Here is a 14930-nt window from a genome sequence, read left to right as displayed (position 1 = left end):
TGACGAGCTATTTTATACCATTCCGGTATGTTGTATCAATAAATAAAATATCAGACAAGATTTTAATATTTATTTTCTTATAAATACAATACAATGCAAATACAAATAAAGTTGATTATAATTTAATTCAAACAATTTGTTTAACAAAGATCATACATTTTTATTTATTTTTTTTTATTTATTTTAGGTTACATTTTAACAGTAGAGCAGTAGATAACATCACATGAAATTACATGAAATTAGATGTAATTTGGTATAAAACATAGAAATTATATCTCTTGTATCTTATAATGTCCATAAGCATATGATTTAATTCCATCTTCTAATAAAAATCTTTTGTCATCAAAACTAGATAATCCTACTTTGCTGATTGTTTCCAGATAAATTTTATGGTTATGACTTAATGAATGCATTGTTGAGTGCATTTGAGAATTATTAAATAATACATGTTTATAATCATTAAGAGTCAATGATTTTTTAACAACCGCTTTTGATATCCCTTTTGCTCTTTTCTCGTCTATATCATCACACTTAAATGCATACATTTTCGATCGCAAACCGCAATATTCACTAATACATTTCTCATTTGTTTCACTTTTCATTTTTCCCATTACTTTTTTGTTGAAGTCACTATATAAAAAATGATCTTTAGGGAAATCTGAAGTGTCAAACAAATGTGAATAGGCCAACATATCTTGGAAAATGTCCGGTGTTGTACATGATACTAAAAATGAATCTGTGTCCGTTAATTCTAGCTCAACGTTGCTACCATACACATTTTTCAAATGATTATAATAAAAATCGTACATGGTATATTTTGACAAATCAAGGATACTCATTCCAACAAAAATTGGTTTATTTAATTTAATTTTTTTTGCGACTTAATTCAACACCAACAAGGTCTTCAGAAAAAATCCGGTGCATCTTATAAGTGGGTTTGGATGACACCTTCTGTAGTCGTTTTTCTGTATGAACAAGTTCTACGGACCGATGCTTCCGAAGATTTTCCATGGTTTTTCCTGAAAGTAAACAAAATTTTTGGTAAGTAACTTTTCATCATGTTAATCTTTACTCTGAACTGCTCAATATATGTTTTTATGATGGTATCCGTCGTTATCTTAGATACCTGTGTTTTGGATGAGGGATATGAAAATGGGACCGAAAAATACACTTTTTACTTGCCGGTAGTTAGTTTTGGTCAGTTTTACTTTAGGTTCCTAATTGTACATGAGCACTTGTAAGCGTTTGATTGAAGATGAATGAAATACCAAAAAGTGAAACTACGCCTGACAATTATTGAACAGTTGTTTTTGTAGATAAGTATTAGTGGTATGGAAGTGACAATAAATTGTATAAATTACATACGGGCAGATCATACAAAAATGATAACAATGTTATAAATTAACACGAACCCCCCAAAAAAACAAAAAAAAACAACAACAACCTTACCGAAGACCGAGTTGTTCATGAGTTTGAAGAAGTTCTTCTCGTAAGCAGTCTTGGCTTGTTGTCGCATTTTGGTGTTGAACTCAACGTAGGGTTTCATGAAAGCCTCTTGTTGGAACTCTAATACTTTATGTATTTTTTTCAATTTTAGACCGAGTTGGAGATACAGTTGCAGGTTGCGATAGTGAAGTACATAATTCTGTTTGTTTTCTAAAGTGGTGAGTAATTTTTCCACCTTTGCTCTGGGTGGAAGTTCCTCACTGTTGTGTAAATGTTTCAACACATGTTGAGCATAAGGAGATAATTTTTCATTGGGTGTGAATTTACGTTCCGGAGCTAATGGGTAGTCGTTATGACTGTCATGTAAATGTTTTGGATATTCTAGATCTACTTCTAGAATATACCCCTTAGATCCATCCTCTGGTATTTTTTCAGGTTCAAAAGTATCAATTTCTTCCTTCTGTAAAAACTTAAAGAATGTTACTAACTCGGAAACTCAATAGTAAATGAACTAGTTTGTCAAATGTTTTGGTGGGAAAATATTCCACCAAAATGTGAATTTGGAGGGAAAAAAGTTCGCCAAACATTTGAATTTTAAACATTTGAATTTCAAATACTATAGGGAATCCATTTCAATTTGTTAATTATCTTTGTTTTTCCCCTTTTGTTTTGTTTTGACTTTACTTCTTTGAGATTCTCATTTTTTTTCTTATTTTTTTTTTTTTAGGTTTTTCAAAAAACTTGTTTAAACGTTTCACGACTAGTCTTTTCTGTAAATTTCTGTCATTTTGAATTGATTTTTTCTGTAACTTCCCGCCATTTTGAGTCAACCTTTTCTGTGAATTCTTACCATTTTGTTGTAATACCATGTTATTGTTTTTAGAAGGTTGACTGTTTTGTAAACTTCCATCACATTTAGAGAGTAAGTATTCATACTTTGATTTAGGAATTAACACTAATTCTTGAGCCATGATTCACTGGGTTTAATTAACGCTAAAAACTGTTTGAAATATTTTAACAGAATGGCTTTCCTCGTTTTTTGAGATAGTCTTTTGGATATTACTTTACGTATGACATGTCTATATCGTTTCAAGTTCTTTTTATCCTTTTCTGGAATGACAAGATTTCCCCTGATAGCATTGTAAATCACCTCTATAAGTGCAGCCAATTGAGATTTTGTTAAGTTTTTTATCAACATTTTTTGTTGTTTTTCATTGGTGTTGATCATAAATTTTAAAAAATGTCTCTCCTTCTGTAGTTTATCTTCCATTTTTCTCCTTTTCAGGTAGAAATACAATGGGGGTTTGATGTGGAAAGATGTCTGTACGAAGTTTATATAACGGGTTAGAATGTGGACTTACATCCACCAGAAGGTAACTATATTTCTTGTTTGTGGCTTTTCTATAGGCATCCATAAAATAATGCGTTTCACCGGGAAACATTTGTTTGGCTAATGCTTGAATTTGTAATTTATCTCTCTGATTGTTAAACAACACAAAATAATGACTGTTTAGACTAATAGTTCGAAAATATTTTCCTCCTGTAAATAAATTTTGCACTACGAAAAAGACTGAAAAATTATGGTGATGACTATAAATGGTGAATAAGTTGACAATATCTACACTTTGTGAAGCTTTTTGTGCTAAATCATCAATCACTAATATTTTGAAGTCAGTTTCCATAGTCCACATGTCCATATCGTCTTTAGTTGGTAAACCTTCAAAAAATTCAATATTTTCCACATGTTCTTTCATATCATCAAATAAGGATTGATAGGTAGAATAACAATATATAATCTTTTTCGGAATCATGGTAAACATAGAGTTTGCATTTTTAAACAACTCAAATAGAAAGGTTGACTTTCCACTTCCACTTGTTCCTGCCACAATACAAGTGGCAGGGCATTCAAATTTAATTAATGCATCCAACATGATCTACACTTGTTGATAACAGAGAACACAATAAATAGAATACAAACAAAAACCATTTAAATACACTACTTTATTAGTGATCTACATGTTTGGTTTTTGAAACAACCATTTTGCAAACAATATGGAAACATATTTCTAACGAAGTTATATACAAGTAAATCATTACAGTCATAATCATTGAAAAAACTATGTACAATGTCATAAAAAGATACACCATTTGTTCGTTGTAGTAAGAAAAACAAACAATACATCCCACAAACATCACTGTAATTACTTTGTAGCTGTCTCGAATTTGTGATAACAGTTGAAAAATAAGAAGCATATTTCAGAAAATAAGTGTTAAAATAGTCAATTGGTTTCCCATAACTGTCAAAATATTCGATAGTGGTTGAATTTGGGAAGTAAAATGTACACCAATGTCTTCCTTCCATGAAATGATTGTCTGTATTGGCAATAAAACCACATGGAAATACCAAGTCGTTTGGTAGTTGATCAGCCGCAAACACCCCCAAAATTGTTTTTTGCAACATTGGATCACAGTCTATACAACACTGAAGCTGTGATGTATTCATTCTGTTATTATGTCTCTCTGAGCGTTAATTTGAAAAAATCCAGGAGAACTATTATACACAATACAGCTTGTTGCGGTAGATAAAGCCGTTCCAAATTGAACCTCTAATCGCACATTTCCTGTTTTTATTAGAGATAGAAATGCTTCATCAGAAAACTTTGGCTCTAATTGAAATGTAAAAATACAGGATGTGCGTGCAAAGTCTTCTCTGTTTATATCAAGTCCAGCATCTTTATTCCACATTCCATTTGTTAGAAACATATTTGCGTATACTCTCATAAAACTTTCTCCATTTAAATTATTAAAATTTGTTTTTAGTGGATTACCCCACACTGGAACCCCATCAGCATAAAGGCAAATACTCCTAATGTCACAGTTTAGGAAATGAAATGGATTTGATTTATAATCTCCCGAAATTGCTGCTGATCTGACAAAGGCTACGACAATTGTATTTGGTTTTTGTCCTTGAAATAAGTTATCCCACGTAAACACCGTACTACCTGCAGCAATGGTTTGTAACCGACATTCAAGTCTATCAAATGGATACTTTGCTGTGTTGATCTTTAACATCTCAGAGTGAGCAACAATGAGAGCTGGATTGACTCTAACTTTTTTTACTAAAAGATAACTATCTGTAATGTTTACTTTATAGCTTGGGGATGTCTCGCCAGAACTTAGCCAGAATGCTGGAGAACTACGATACAACTTCACATTAACATCCACTTGGTTTAACAGGTACCGTTTAATAGTAAATAAACTGTGATATATAGGCCCTTGCAACTCTAAAGTTTTTGATTTTGTTATATATTTTGCCCGTAAAAACAATCCATTGTTTGCTCCACTAGGATCACAGTCTTCTGGGTGATCATTGTCATCTTTTATGAATAGTTGAGAAGACAATTGAGAAAATGAAGCATCTTTTCCATTACATAGTAAAGTATTAAACATGGCTATATATGGATTGTAATTAGATGATATAACCGCCTTGTTTTGTAGAGTCACTTCTATAATTGAAAATAATGCCTGCAAGAACAAATTCACAGGTCCCACCTTCTCACCCGATTTTAAGTTAGATCCATCTGGATTAGTTACTTTAGTTTCACACATAACTGTGTATCTTTCAGATCGAGATAGTCCATCGAATTCTGACCACTGATTTGAAACTCAATGGGAGTATCATCCGACACTTGGGATATTGGACGAATCTCTTGATAATGGACATCATTCACCGCAACTTGTGTAGGAGGTAAGTCAAATAGTAGTAATTCATTCGGAACACCTTCAGAAAATCCGTCTTTTGTGAAATAAGACATTTTATGAACCAAATATATCCCACGTTGTTATAGATTTCTTCGAATTATTTCTCGCTTTCTTATCAATTTTCCATTTATTGTCCACTTTTTTGCTTGCTTTTACACCTTTTCTTGATTTTTGATTGTTTTTTACAGGTTTATTTTCAGTTTGTTTATTTTTTCTTGTAGACTTCTGTCCTTTTTTCGGTTTAGTTTGTTTACTCCTGTTTCTGAACTGTTTTTTTCTCGCGCTGTTTACACGATGTGTTACTTCTGAAGGTTTGGATAATTTATGAACAAGGGTTGACATTTCTGAAGTATTTAAACCATCTCGTTTCAGCTCACTTTTCGCCTGGTTTACTGTCTGTTCCGATGGGGAAACTGTGCTGATTGTCATACCATTACTTCCCATCTTCGACTTGTGTGGAATGGCAAATCCCCTCCCAACTTGAGGTTTGTTATTTTTGAAATAGTCTATCCACATTTGTGGGTTCGGTACATACAACTTAGATTGATTCATATTTGGGGTAAAATGGATATCGCTTAAAATGAAGTGTGAGATGCACTGGTGAACTTACGAATGAAGCATACTCGTTTTCCACAGTTTTTATACTGAAATCAATCTCTTGGAATTCTGATCGGTTTAAGGGTAAATAAAAAGGAGATTCTAACACATAATTCCAACCATTTTCTTCGTTTTTCTCTATTCTTCTCAATAAGAGACGTTCACCTCCGTCAACAACGCTTTCTTTGCAAACGTTTGAGTAAATAAATAAGGTATTATCTACAGTTTTTCTTCTTGCTTTAGGATCAGTTTTTATACTTATTTCACACAAAGCAACCTTCCAGTAACCATTAAAAGATAGAGGTAATTTTAACTGCACTTTGAAGTTATAGGGTTTGTTCTCGGTGAAGATGTGATTACTTTCACTGTCTCTCACAAACACATATCGTTCCATTATTATTGTTCTTGAACTTGATCTGCATCAATCCAGCTATCAAATGATTTTGGAAATCCTTCCCATCGAACAAAATACTCTAATTTCCCTTTGACTTTTCTCTTTTTTAAAACTTTATCAACATACCAAAGACTGTCTGCATCTTTATCAACAGGAATTATTTCATTTTGATTCACATAACCTGATATTGGTTCTTTATTCAAGTCTATGATCTTATACAATGGAAAACCTTGTTTGAAAATCTTGCTCTTTATTTTAAAAACTTCTGTAGTATATTGTTGTTGATAAGCTCTTCTAAAGGGATGTTTCGTGTAACTTAATCTAACCAAATCACCAATTTTATATTTAAAGCGAGGAGGCGTTTTGGGGAATTTTTTAGGTTTTAGATACATTTTACTCCAAAGTTGTGTCTCGTTTTTCTTTGTAACATCACTTGGTGCTAATCCATCCAAACTCCGATGAGGGGAATTATTGTAACTATTTACAATATCTTGAAGGTGATCTATATATCTATAATTTCGCTGATATCTTAACATTCTAAATATCATACCACGAAGGGTACGAATGACTCGCTCTGCATAGTTTGCTTTAGCGGTGCTTTGTGTATTAAACAAGTAAACTCTCTTCTTTTGCATAAACGCTTTTAATTCACGATTGATAAATTCAGAACCTCGGTCCGTTCTTAACTTTTTAAACTTATGAACACTAAGAATATCCTTGATTGCTAACAATACCGTGTTAGATTTTTTATTAACTAAGGGTCGAACGGATAGAAAACGTGAAAATATATCTATAACAATGAGTAGGTATTTAACTCCATCATTGTATTTAGCAATGTTATCAACTGCCATTAAATCCATATCACCCTGATCGTTCATACCCGCCACTTCAACACGTGGTCTTTTATATGTATGTCTCGCCTGACGTTGAATGGCATACGAATCTTGATTGTTGAGCCATTTCTGTATGAAATAAGTAGTAAATACTCTTGGATAGTTTTGGTTTAATATCCTGTGTAACTTTTTTGCACCCAAAAAGCTGCCTGCGTTTTTAGAATCGAAATAATATTGTGATAGGATATGTTCCTTCTGCGTTTTTTCCATGATTAAACATGATCATCGTTGTTAGTAGTTTATATTATGGGACACATGGGTTGTTAATTAAACTAAAGCAAGGAAATGAAAACATGTATAGATATAAATACATTTATTTGAAACTAAACATGTATAAAATAAGTCAGCATATGATCATACAAGCATATACATACAATGACATACATGTACATAAAGTGAATTAAATATTTATTTGAAACATGCAAAAAAGGAAATTCGTGAAGTAATAAATATAACAAATCATTTTACGCCACACAATGCCAGAGTTCTTAATTTCTCATGAATTCTTTTTTGAAGAAAAATGCAGTAAAACACATACAACATTGCATAATATGTCCATTTTGTTGTGTTGTAAATATTCTTTTGCTCAACGTGATGGACGAAACAGTCGATCTTCAATGCGATTGATTGTCAACACCATTCTTTTCATTTTTTCACACCACCGCTCGGTTTTCATTATCTGCAGATAGTCATTGCTCTCTAGCAAATGTTTGTGTAAATCAATCATTTCAGAGGAAATGTTTGAAATGCGCACAATTTCTTCCCAACTTTGTAGTATATTTTTTTCATTAACTGCGTTTAGCATGTCACTAAAGTAACGTTCTATTTTATACTCATCATCATCAGGGTCTGTATCCATGATACAATCGTGATCTTTTTGAGATGGGAGATCCATCTGGCAACCATAGCAAAGTTGTCTAGTCACCATACCCATAACCTCACACAGTGCCTTCGCATATACAAAGTCAAAGTATGAATTCATTAGCGCGACACTTGTAGAAACTGGAGTATAAATGTCTGTAGTGTCCATAACATTCGTTTTGGAGTCACAATGTTCATTTTCATAAATATCTTGAGATAGTTCACTGCAATCCATGTTAAGTTTTTCTGCTGCGATATGATCACACCAAATGTCGATGAAACACTGAATGTTTGTGCTGTGTTGTATGTCTTTTATAGTTACATATGGTAACGGAAAAATTCAAATTTGAATTTTCAGATCATCCGGGGATATCGCCATATTGAAAACCCGCCAGAGGTTCGGTCCACGTCCATGGTGCTCGGGATGAGTCATTGGAGGACGAAGATCGGGTGTCCTTATGCTGCCATGAAATGTCGTTTTTATGATGTCCAATTATGTTCAAAAATAAACAACTTGGAGAATGTGTTTTATGTTCTAACAACGACTCGTCTCCTTTCTGCCACTGATGTAATCGCAAACCGCAAGAAAAGCACTCTACTGTGTCATTTCTGCCAGTATAATAAAATCCTGCTGAAGATAATTGGAACTTGTTTGGTTCTATTTGAGGTGGCCACATGTCGAACGTTTTAAGTCTGTCTTGAAAGAATAGCATGCTTGGAGAACTATATTCAAACTCTAATAGTTTTGAAGTTGTCATTTCGACTGTCCGTGTAAGAATGAAGCCAATAACTGAACACTTTCCTTCATATCACAGAGAGTTTCAAAAATATCAAATGGTAATTGAAAACTTTGGTGACCCTTTTTAAATATTATTTTAATGCGTCGCTGTCTCTCTTTTACAACTATGACAAATTTGTCACCAAGTGTGCATGTAATTTCCCTTCTTATTGGTGACCAAGAGACATTTTCAAAACCAAAACCTCTCAAATATGTCTGCAACTCGTTAGAAAAACGTATCTGAGCTTGAGCCATTTTTTGTATTTTTTAAACACTTTAGACAACTGTTAAAGCACAGACTTACAATATCCAATTTGTTCGGTTTGTTATATACCACTATTGACAATCAAAAAAAAAAAAATGTCTTGGACGTTGATTATTCTCGTACTATGGACTCGTCTTTAAGTCCTGTATATGCGGTTAAAAAGGGAATGAATTTACATCTATCCGGATATTCTTCAATCTCTTGATGGCTATTGTACTGATCAACTATGGTTTGAAAATGGTTAGTTTGTCTTAAAAGAGTTACCATTTTCTGATGACTCTCCTTAACTCACAAATATATACAACGAGCTTCACTATCGTTCCAGGGTAACATATTACCATTCTCATCCCAAAAGGAATCAAACATTCTCCTGTTTGAGTCATATGGTGTCAAATTATAACTCATATTAGCCGGTAAAACAATGGCTGCCAACTTCAATCGCAAAAAGATTAATACTGATAATCAATGGAGACCCAGTTAAACAATGACCCTTTGTCTTGGATTTTAAACAATGGTTAAACATAACCGCTAAAAGCGGAAAATCGCCAAATATGACCGCTAACGCGCGAAATCGATACCATTGTCTTCCCGCTCAATGTTGGTTGAGTTAAACTTTGAAAATTGTCCGCCAAAACATATACGTACGCATGCGTAAACAATGGAACCACCGACAGAACCACCGCACCACCAAACAAAATGGCCGCGAAAGTCAATTTCAAACTTGCGCATGCGTAAACAATGGAACCACCGACAAAACCACCAAACCACCAAACAAAATGGCCGCGAAATACCAATTATTATACTACTATTAATTCCCTTATTTTAAGTTCTCAATTGCCTTTATCAATTAACGACCAAAATTTACTTGTTGTGATGAATCTTTATTGTGTCCGAAACGGTTCAAACTTATATAAAAGTAGATGATCGTGAAACTAAGATATAGATGCTTTATGGCAGCATTCTTGTGATGTGATAAGGCAATGCGTTTTATTTTAAAAATGACTATACATAGTGACTTTATAAAAGATAATATGCTTTCGAGTAAACACATATTTATGAAGGTAATTCTAAAGTTAATGAACGCAGGCATATTGTTCGTTCAATGAATGAATCTTCCACACGCTTTTAATCATCTTCGTCCGAGATGTCGACCCTTTCTTCATACCTGTCGAGTGCGGAACTGAGAATAAACTTCAGTGCGTACAGAATTGGCACACTTTTATCATTCTCAACGTCCATTTCGGACACGAAGTTGACGATAGGGAAAATCTGGTTTTCTTGCAGACCAAACACTTCTTCAGCTCGTTTTACTGCTTTCTGTACTTCATTACTTGTGAAGATATTTTTAATATCTTTATGCACAGTATCGCAGATCCTGTCTAGCTTCGTAATTACGGCGATTTTGGCTACATCTGAAACAAACATTTAAGTCATGTTAATAAAACACGAATGTTGCATAAATACAGTGTTAATATAACAACTTTGATCAAAACATAAAAAAAATTATGTAAGGTATAAGTTCCAACTGCGCGGCATCTATACCTACCCTGAGGCACATATGTGTATAGTTTCCGGAGTTTCTTCTGAATGACTGTGTCAGTATCCTGTGTAAGTGTCTCTGCGCTAACGACGAAAACGACGCAGTGTGGTTTCCTCGCATCGTTGTCTGCCGCACACTGATTTTCTGGCTCCTCTGCATTTGACGAATGGTAAGCGGACGTCTCTTTCGTGGTGACCTGTTTTCCACCGTCTGCTTTGCTCACGAACTAAAGCCAAATAATGGGGTAAAACATATCATAAAGAGAAAAAAATATTGCCTAATTTTCCGCTTATACATTTTTGATAAGATGCATTCATGAGAAAAGAACGACCGTTCATTTATAAAACATAGAAGTATTTCAATAATAACTATGACTTACAAAAACAATATATAATTATGACTTACGGTGTGTCCCTTTTTCAGTCGACCGAGACAAACATCCCGTAAGTCTTCGTTGCCTATACCCTTTTCGTCATCATCAAACGTCCCCGTGAATCCCATCGTGTCATACAAGAACACATTCTGGAGAAGCTCACCCGTTTTTGATTTAATCAGAGTTAACTGAAACATTGGATTCATGCACAAACGTATAAAACCCTTTGCACGTATTAACATTACTGTTATAATGATTCCAAATTCTAATTTATTAAAATATATATTCAATAATAAGCACAAAAAAGATATGGTTTTCAATTTGCAAAGAACTGATTTTCGAAAATATCAAATTACCTGAACAAATATTATAACCTTATAACTAAGAAACTTCATTCAAAGTACAGATCTTAATTACTAGTACCTGGTATGTTCCAACATCCCCGGAAGTTGCGTTTCTCGTGGAAGCCACATTGACAATTCTTCCTCGAGAAATGGAACAGATGGAATTGATGAAGCAGGATTTGCCTGCACCGGTGTGCCCAACAAGGACAACGTTTAGACGCTTTGCTTGGATGGCGCTGATACTTTCTTTCAGGCCAACCATTGCCTTAAATGTACAAAATACCGTTCAAGCGATTCATGTTTGTCATTTACCTCTCGTATCTATTACCATATTTTGAAATAACGTGATCCGTAGTATGCCTTTATATGTATGATAAGTATGCAATTGCATGGGTAATTTCTTAAGAGTGTATATACATCAATTATTATTTATGATGTTTATATCTATGACAATTATGCTGCATTTTAAATAAAAGCTTGATTTTTGAATTTCATAGATCTATTCTAAGGGACTCGCTCATGTCTTTTGACCAAACATGAGTTAATCCGGTAATCCATCTGAAAACACTTATTTTATAATTATTTTACTTGATACGGAAATTGCAGAAAATAAAACAAAGTAAATACAATCTGGCTGAAGTCGGGAAACACCACATAACAACTCGGTCACAAGTACTTATTCAATACAAGAAACCTTAATTAAATACGTTGGTAACATCATGCACAACCTTGTGGTTTTCAAACTTGGGGTCTCCAAAGACAATATTTTAGCAAATATCAACATTTGTTGAGTTCGAGTTGTCAGAATCTTAGTTTTAACACTCTAAATTATTTAACCCACTGAATTTCATAATATTTGTTTTTGTAAAAAGTGCTTTTTACAAGCAAGGAGATAGTCCCTTTAAACCTCAGTCTAAACTAGCAATTCAATTTTAAGGTTATTTGTACATAAAGAGAATAAAGGTTACTTTAGTACTTATCAACAAATCATAAACAATTAACGTATTGCGTTTATACCGTTCATAGATACACAGTAGATATATATTTCATAATAGAAATTCTATAGATATAGTTTTTCAAACTTTAGCGATATAAATTAACCTGTTCATGATTTTGTTTCGCCATTCATGTATATAAGTTATGGTTTTACATTAATTTGGTCACGGGTCATGTTGGCCTATTTCAAATATGAATTGTGTAGGATATTTCTTTGATTAAACGTTTTTCTTTCTTTCTTTCTTTCTTTCTTTCTTTCTTTCTTTCTTTCTTTCTTTATTTCTCTAGAAAATGTCAATCACAATCTTTATCATAATCTTAACATTTTCAACTAAGGAACATAAATGTGTATGACTGTTATAACAATAGCTGATAAAAAGGCTTAAAGAGCCATTATGCTGAATCTTTATTGAATCATACCATTTTTCATTCCTTGTACTTTTTATCTATATTGATTTGGCTTGGCATATTTTGTTTTGTTTTGAAGCTTATTTGTTGAACTTAATGTTTTTCATTTACCGTATACTTATTATCTTGAGTTATCTCTCATGACCACGTGGGCCACGAGTATGAATAAAACACAAGCATGATCAAGTGACTTCTTAACATTGATACATATTTAGAAACAAAACTGAATTGCCAATATGATTCTTACTTTTAACTTCTTTCGACATTTCACCATTTGCATCGTACATGAAAACAAAAATGAAAGAAAATGATATCTGACCATATAAACATGGGAATGTCCCTTTAAGCATGTTTATCATTTACCTCTTCAAACGTCTTGTATTTGATATCCCTCCATGGCGTGCTCATCTTAATGCAATTCTTTCGTTGTTTATCTGAAACAGTAAACCCTTTAAAATCAACCCTTTCGATGACTCATTTTTCCGAAAATCAAATCTTATATTTTCAGAAAAAGCGTAGTTGAGCGATGCGTCATTTGTATAAAAATATAGGCACTGCATATATAATTTTTGGTTGGTGCTGATTAATTATACGACATATATCTTAATGATAGTGTATACAATCGTAAGTATAACTAATTAAGTGTTGATAATAACTTTCTGTTAGAGTTGGAATACTACATAGTTTAAACATTATATATTTTACTGCAATTGTGAAGAACGTGATGATAATTTATACTTAGTCACTCTCGTTGGCACGAGGTTGCGCGAGAGTGCTACACATTTGCTGACATATATATTTTTATGATGAGTAAATGTTGATTGACCATACCTTACCTAATTATATTCATCTAATTTTGAGTGAACTGATTCACAGTGTCAATATATCGTTGTATACATACCTAAATAATGGTATCCAAATGCAATAACTGTTCACACAATGCCTACTTTCGAATCTGACATTAAGGGGGCGCGCCATTACAATATCAACCTTAGACTCGGTCGCATAAACATACTTCTCTTATCAAATTTTATCATTGAATCATTTAATATTTGGGGTTACATTAGTTTACTATTATTTGTTTTATTACTAAGTTACCTCAAGTTAATTCAAGATTTAAAATTTATTGACAGAATATCCAGAAGGCCATAGCCCATGTGGACACACATATATATATATAATATAGTGTTAATGCATACTTTGATAAGATTTACCTTTTTTCTTTATTCAGGATTGTTGGGATAAGAGTGAGTTTTGTGTACGTAAACTGGTTTAAACCCCCGATTAACATTTTATTGACCGTTCCAAGGCGGTATCTAACACTCGTTGATAAACATACCTAGTTTATTTCATATAGTATATATGCACTGTGCTGTTTGTGGAGTTTTGAGCTGTTGTTCCATGTTTCTTGTTTGTGATGTTTGGTTTTGGTGTTTCATGTCTTTGGCGTTTACCCTGTGCCATTAAACGGGGTTGTTGTTCAACTTTTGGCTACTGAGCTTGTTTCTGTAGTTTTACACATACGTATGTATATGTATTCTTTAAGTTATGCTCACGCCTGCATGTTGGCTCGACCCCACTGTTCTCTGGCTTGTTAAGATACCATTTGAATAAAAACAATATGGGGGATTCATTTTCATGGTGTGGTATTCAATCGAAATGAACAGTTTAGTGTCCCGCGCAAACACTGCTCGGTGTGTAACAATTGGGTATTTTTTCGTGTGTTCGAGCTGAATCCAAATCAAGTGTGCCCTTATTGCGTTTATACAGAATGAACAAACAACAACCTGCGAATACTTTTACATTTAAGATAATTGTTCATTATGATTCAAAATTATTGAATTGTTCTGCACCTAGCATTTATTGTTAACAATAATATCCGTTCGTATAAATGGATAGTCGATAGTTGTAACGCCATGTACCCTTATTTAAATGACGTTGCGCTAATTTAACCGGAGTGTAATATTCAAATAAACAATGACGTCATGACGTGTATCAGACAAACGTTTAGATCCACCCACCCTACTCTCCGAAGGCATTGCGGCAAGGACAATTTTATGAAAGCTATTGATACGAAATCTATTATTTGTTATCTATCAGAAATTTAGAGTTGTGTAACATAACTGCTGACTTAATAAGAAGTGTGCCTTCTAACAGATGTGAGGGCTGCCTCTTGGGAAATATTTTCAATCAAATGGCAATACATTGGAGTAGAATAAAAAAGAATGCATGTGCTTGCTTCTAGAGAACAAAAGAGAAAACGCGCATACAGT

At 33.3% G+C, this 14930-nt stretch overlaps 1 protein-coding gene and 1 long non-coding RNA gene across 17 annotated transcripts; one reads left to right on the top strand and one right to left on the bottom strand.

Moving 5' to 3' along the window:
* The first annotated feature begins 1199 nt into the window (after window positions 1-1199).
* On the top strand, window positions 1200-8479 carry LOC128243781 (uncharacterized). 14 transcript variants are annotated; one of them, XR_008262907.1, is made up of 8 exons: window positions 1232-1489; window positions 1598-1664; window positions 2330-2368; window positions 2732-2819; window positions 4601-4683; window positions 5073-5194; window positions 5581-5693; window positions 8312-8479. It is a non-coding gene; the product is annotated as an uncharacterized LOC128243781 (long non-coding RNA). The 14 variants fall into 14 exon arrangements; XR_008262909.1 differs by having other exon boundaries at window positions 1315-1329; XR_008262905.1 differs by having other exon boundaries at window positions 1225-1489; window positions 2330-2819.
* Window positions 8480-9966: 1487 nt separating this feature from the next.
* On the bottom strand, window positions 9967-13641 carry LOC128243779 (interferon-induced protein 44-like). Of its 3 annotated transcripts, none has more exons than XM_052961717.1 (6): window positions 13559-13641; window positions 13021-13091; window positions 11333-11518; window positions 10942-11097; window positions 10543-10762; window positions 9967-10408 (listed from the first exon to the last, which is right to left on the bottom strand). In XM_052961717.1, exons 2-6 carry the CDS (start codon window positions 13063-13065, stop codon window positions 10122-10124), a joined length of 894 nt encoding a protein of 297 aa, XP_052817677.1. In that variant the 5' UTR covers window positions 13066-13091; window positions 13559-13641; the 3' UTR covers window positions 9967-10121. The 3 variants fall into 3 exon arrangements, with proteins under 3 accessions (XP_052817677.1, XP_052817679.1, XP_052817678.1); XM_052961719.1 differs by lacking the exon at window positions 13559-13641 and adding an exon at window positions 13494-13516; XM_052961718.1 differs by lacking the exon at window positions 13559-13641 and adding an exon at window positions 13363-13388.
* Window positions 13642-14930: the final 1289 nt, after the last annotated feature.

This window comes from Mya arenaria, chromosome 8 (genome assembly GCF_026914265.1).
Source record: "Mya arenaria isolate MELC-2E11 chromosome 8, ASM2691426v1".
Classification (NCBI taxonomy): domain Eukaryota; kingdom Metazoa; phylum Mollusca; class Bivalvia; order Myida; family Myidae; genus Mya; species Mya arenaria.
Note: the sequence above shows the minus strand (reverse complement) of the source record. Positions and strands in the feature narration are given on the sequence as shown.

Coding starts and splice junctions, on each gene's coding strand:
- LOC128243779 (XM_052961717.1), bottom strand. CDS start 13,065: ATGAGCACGCCATGGAGGGATATCAAATACAAGACGTTTGAAGAG. Junction 11,519..13,020: donor AATACAAGACGTTTGAAGAG/GTAAATGATAAA, acceptor TGTACATTTAAG/GCAATGGTTGGCCTGAAAGA. Junction 10,409..10,542: donor ATACACATATGTGCCTCAGG/GTAGGTATAGAT, acceptor TGTTTGTTTCAG/ATGTAGCCAAAATCGCCGTA.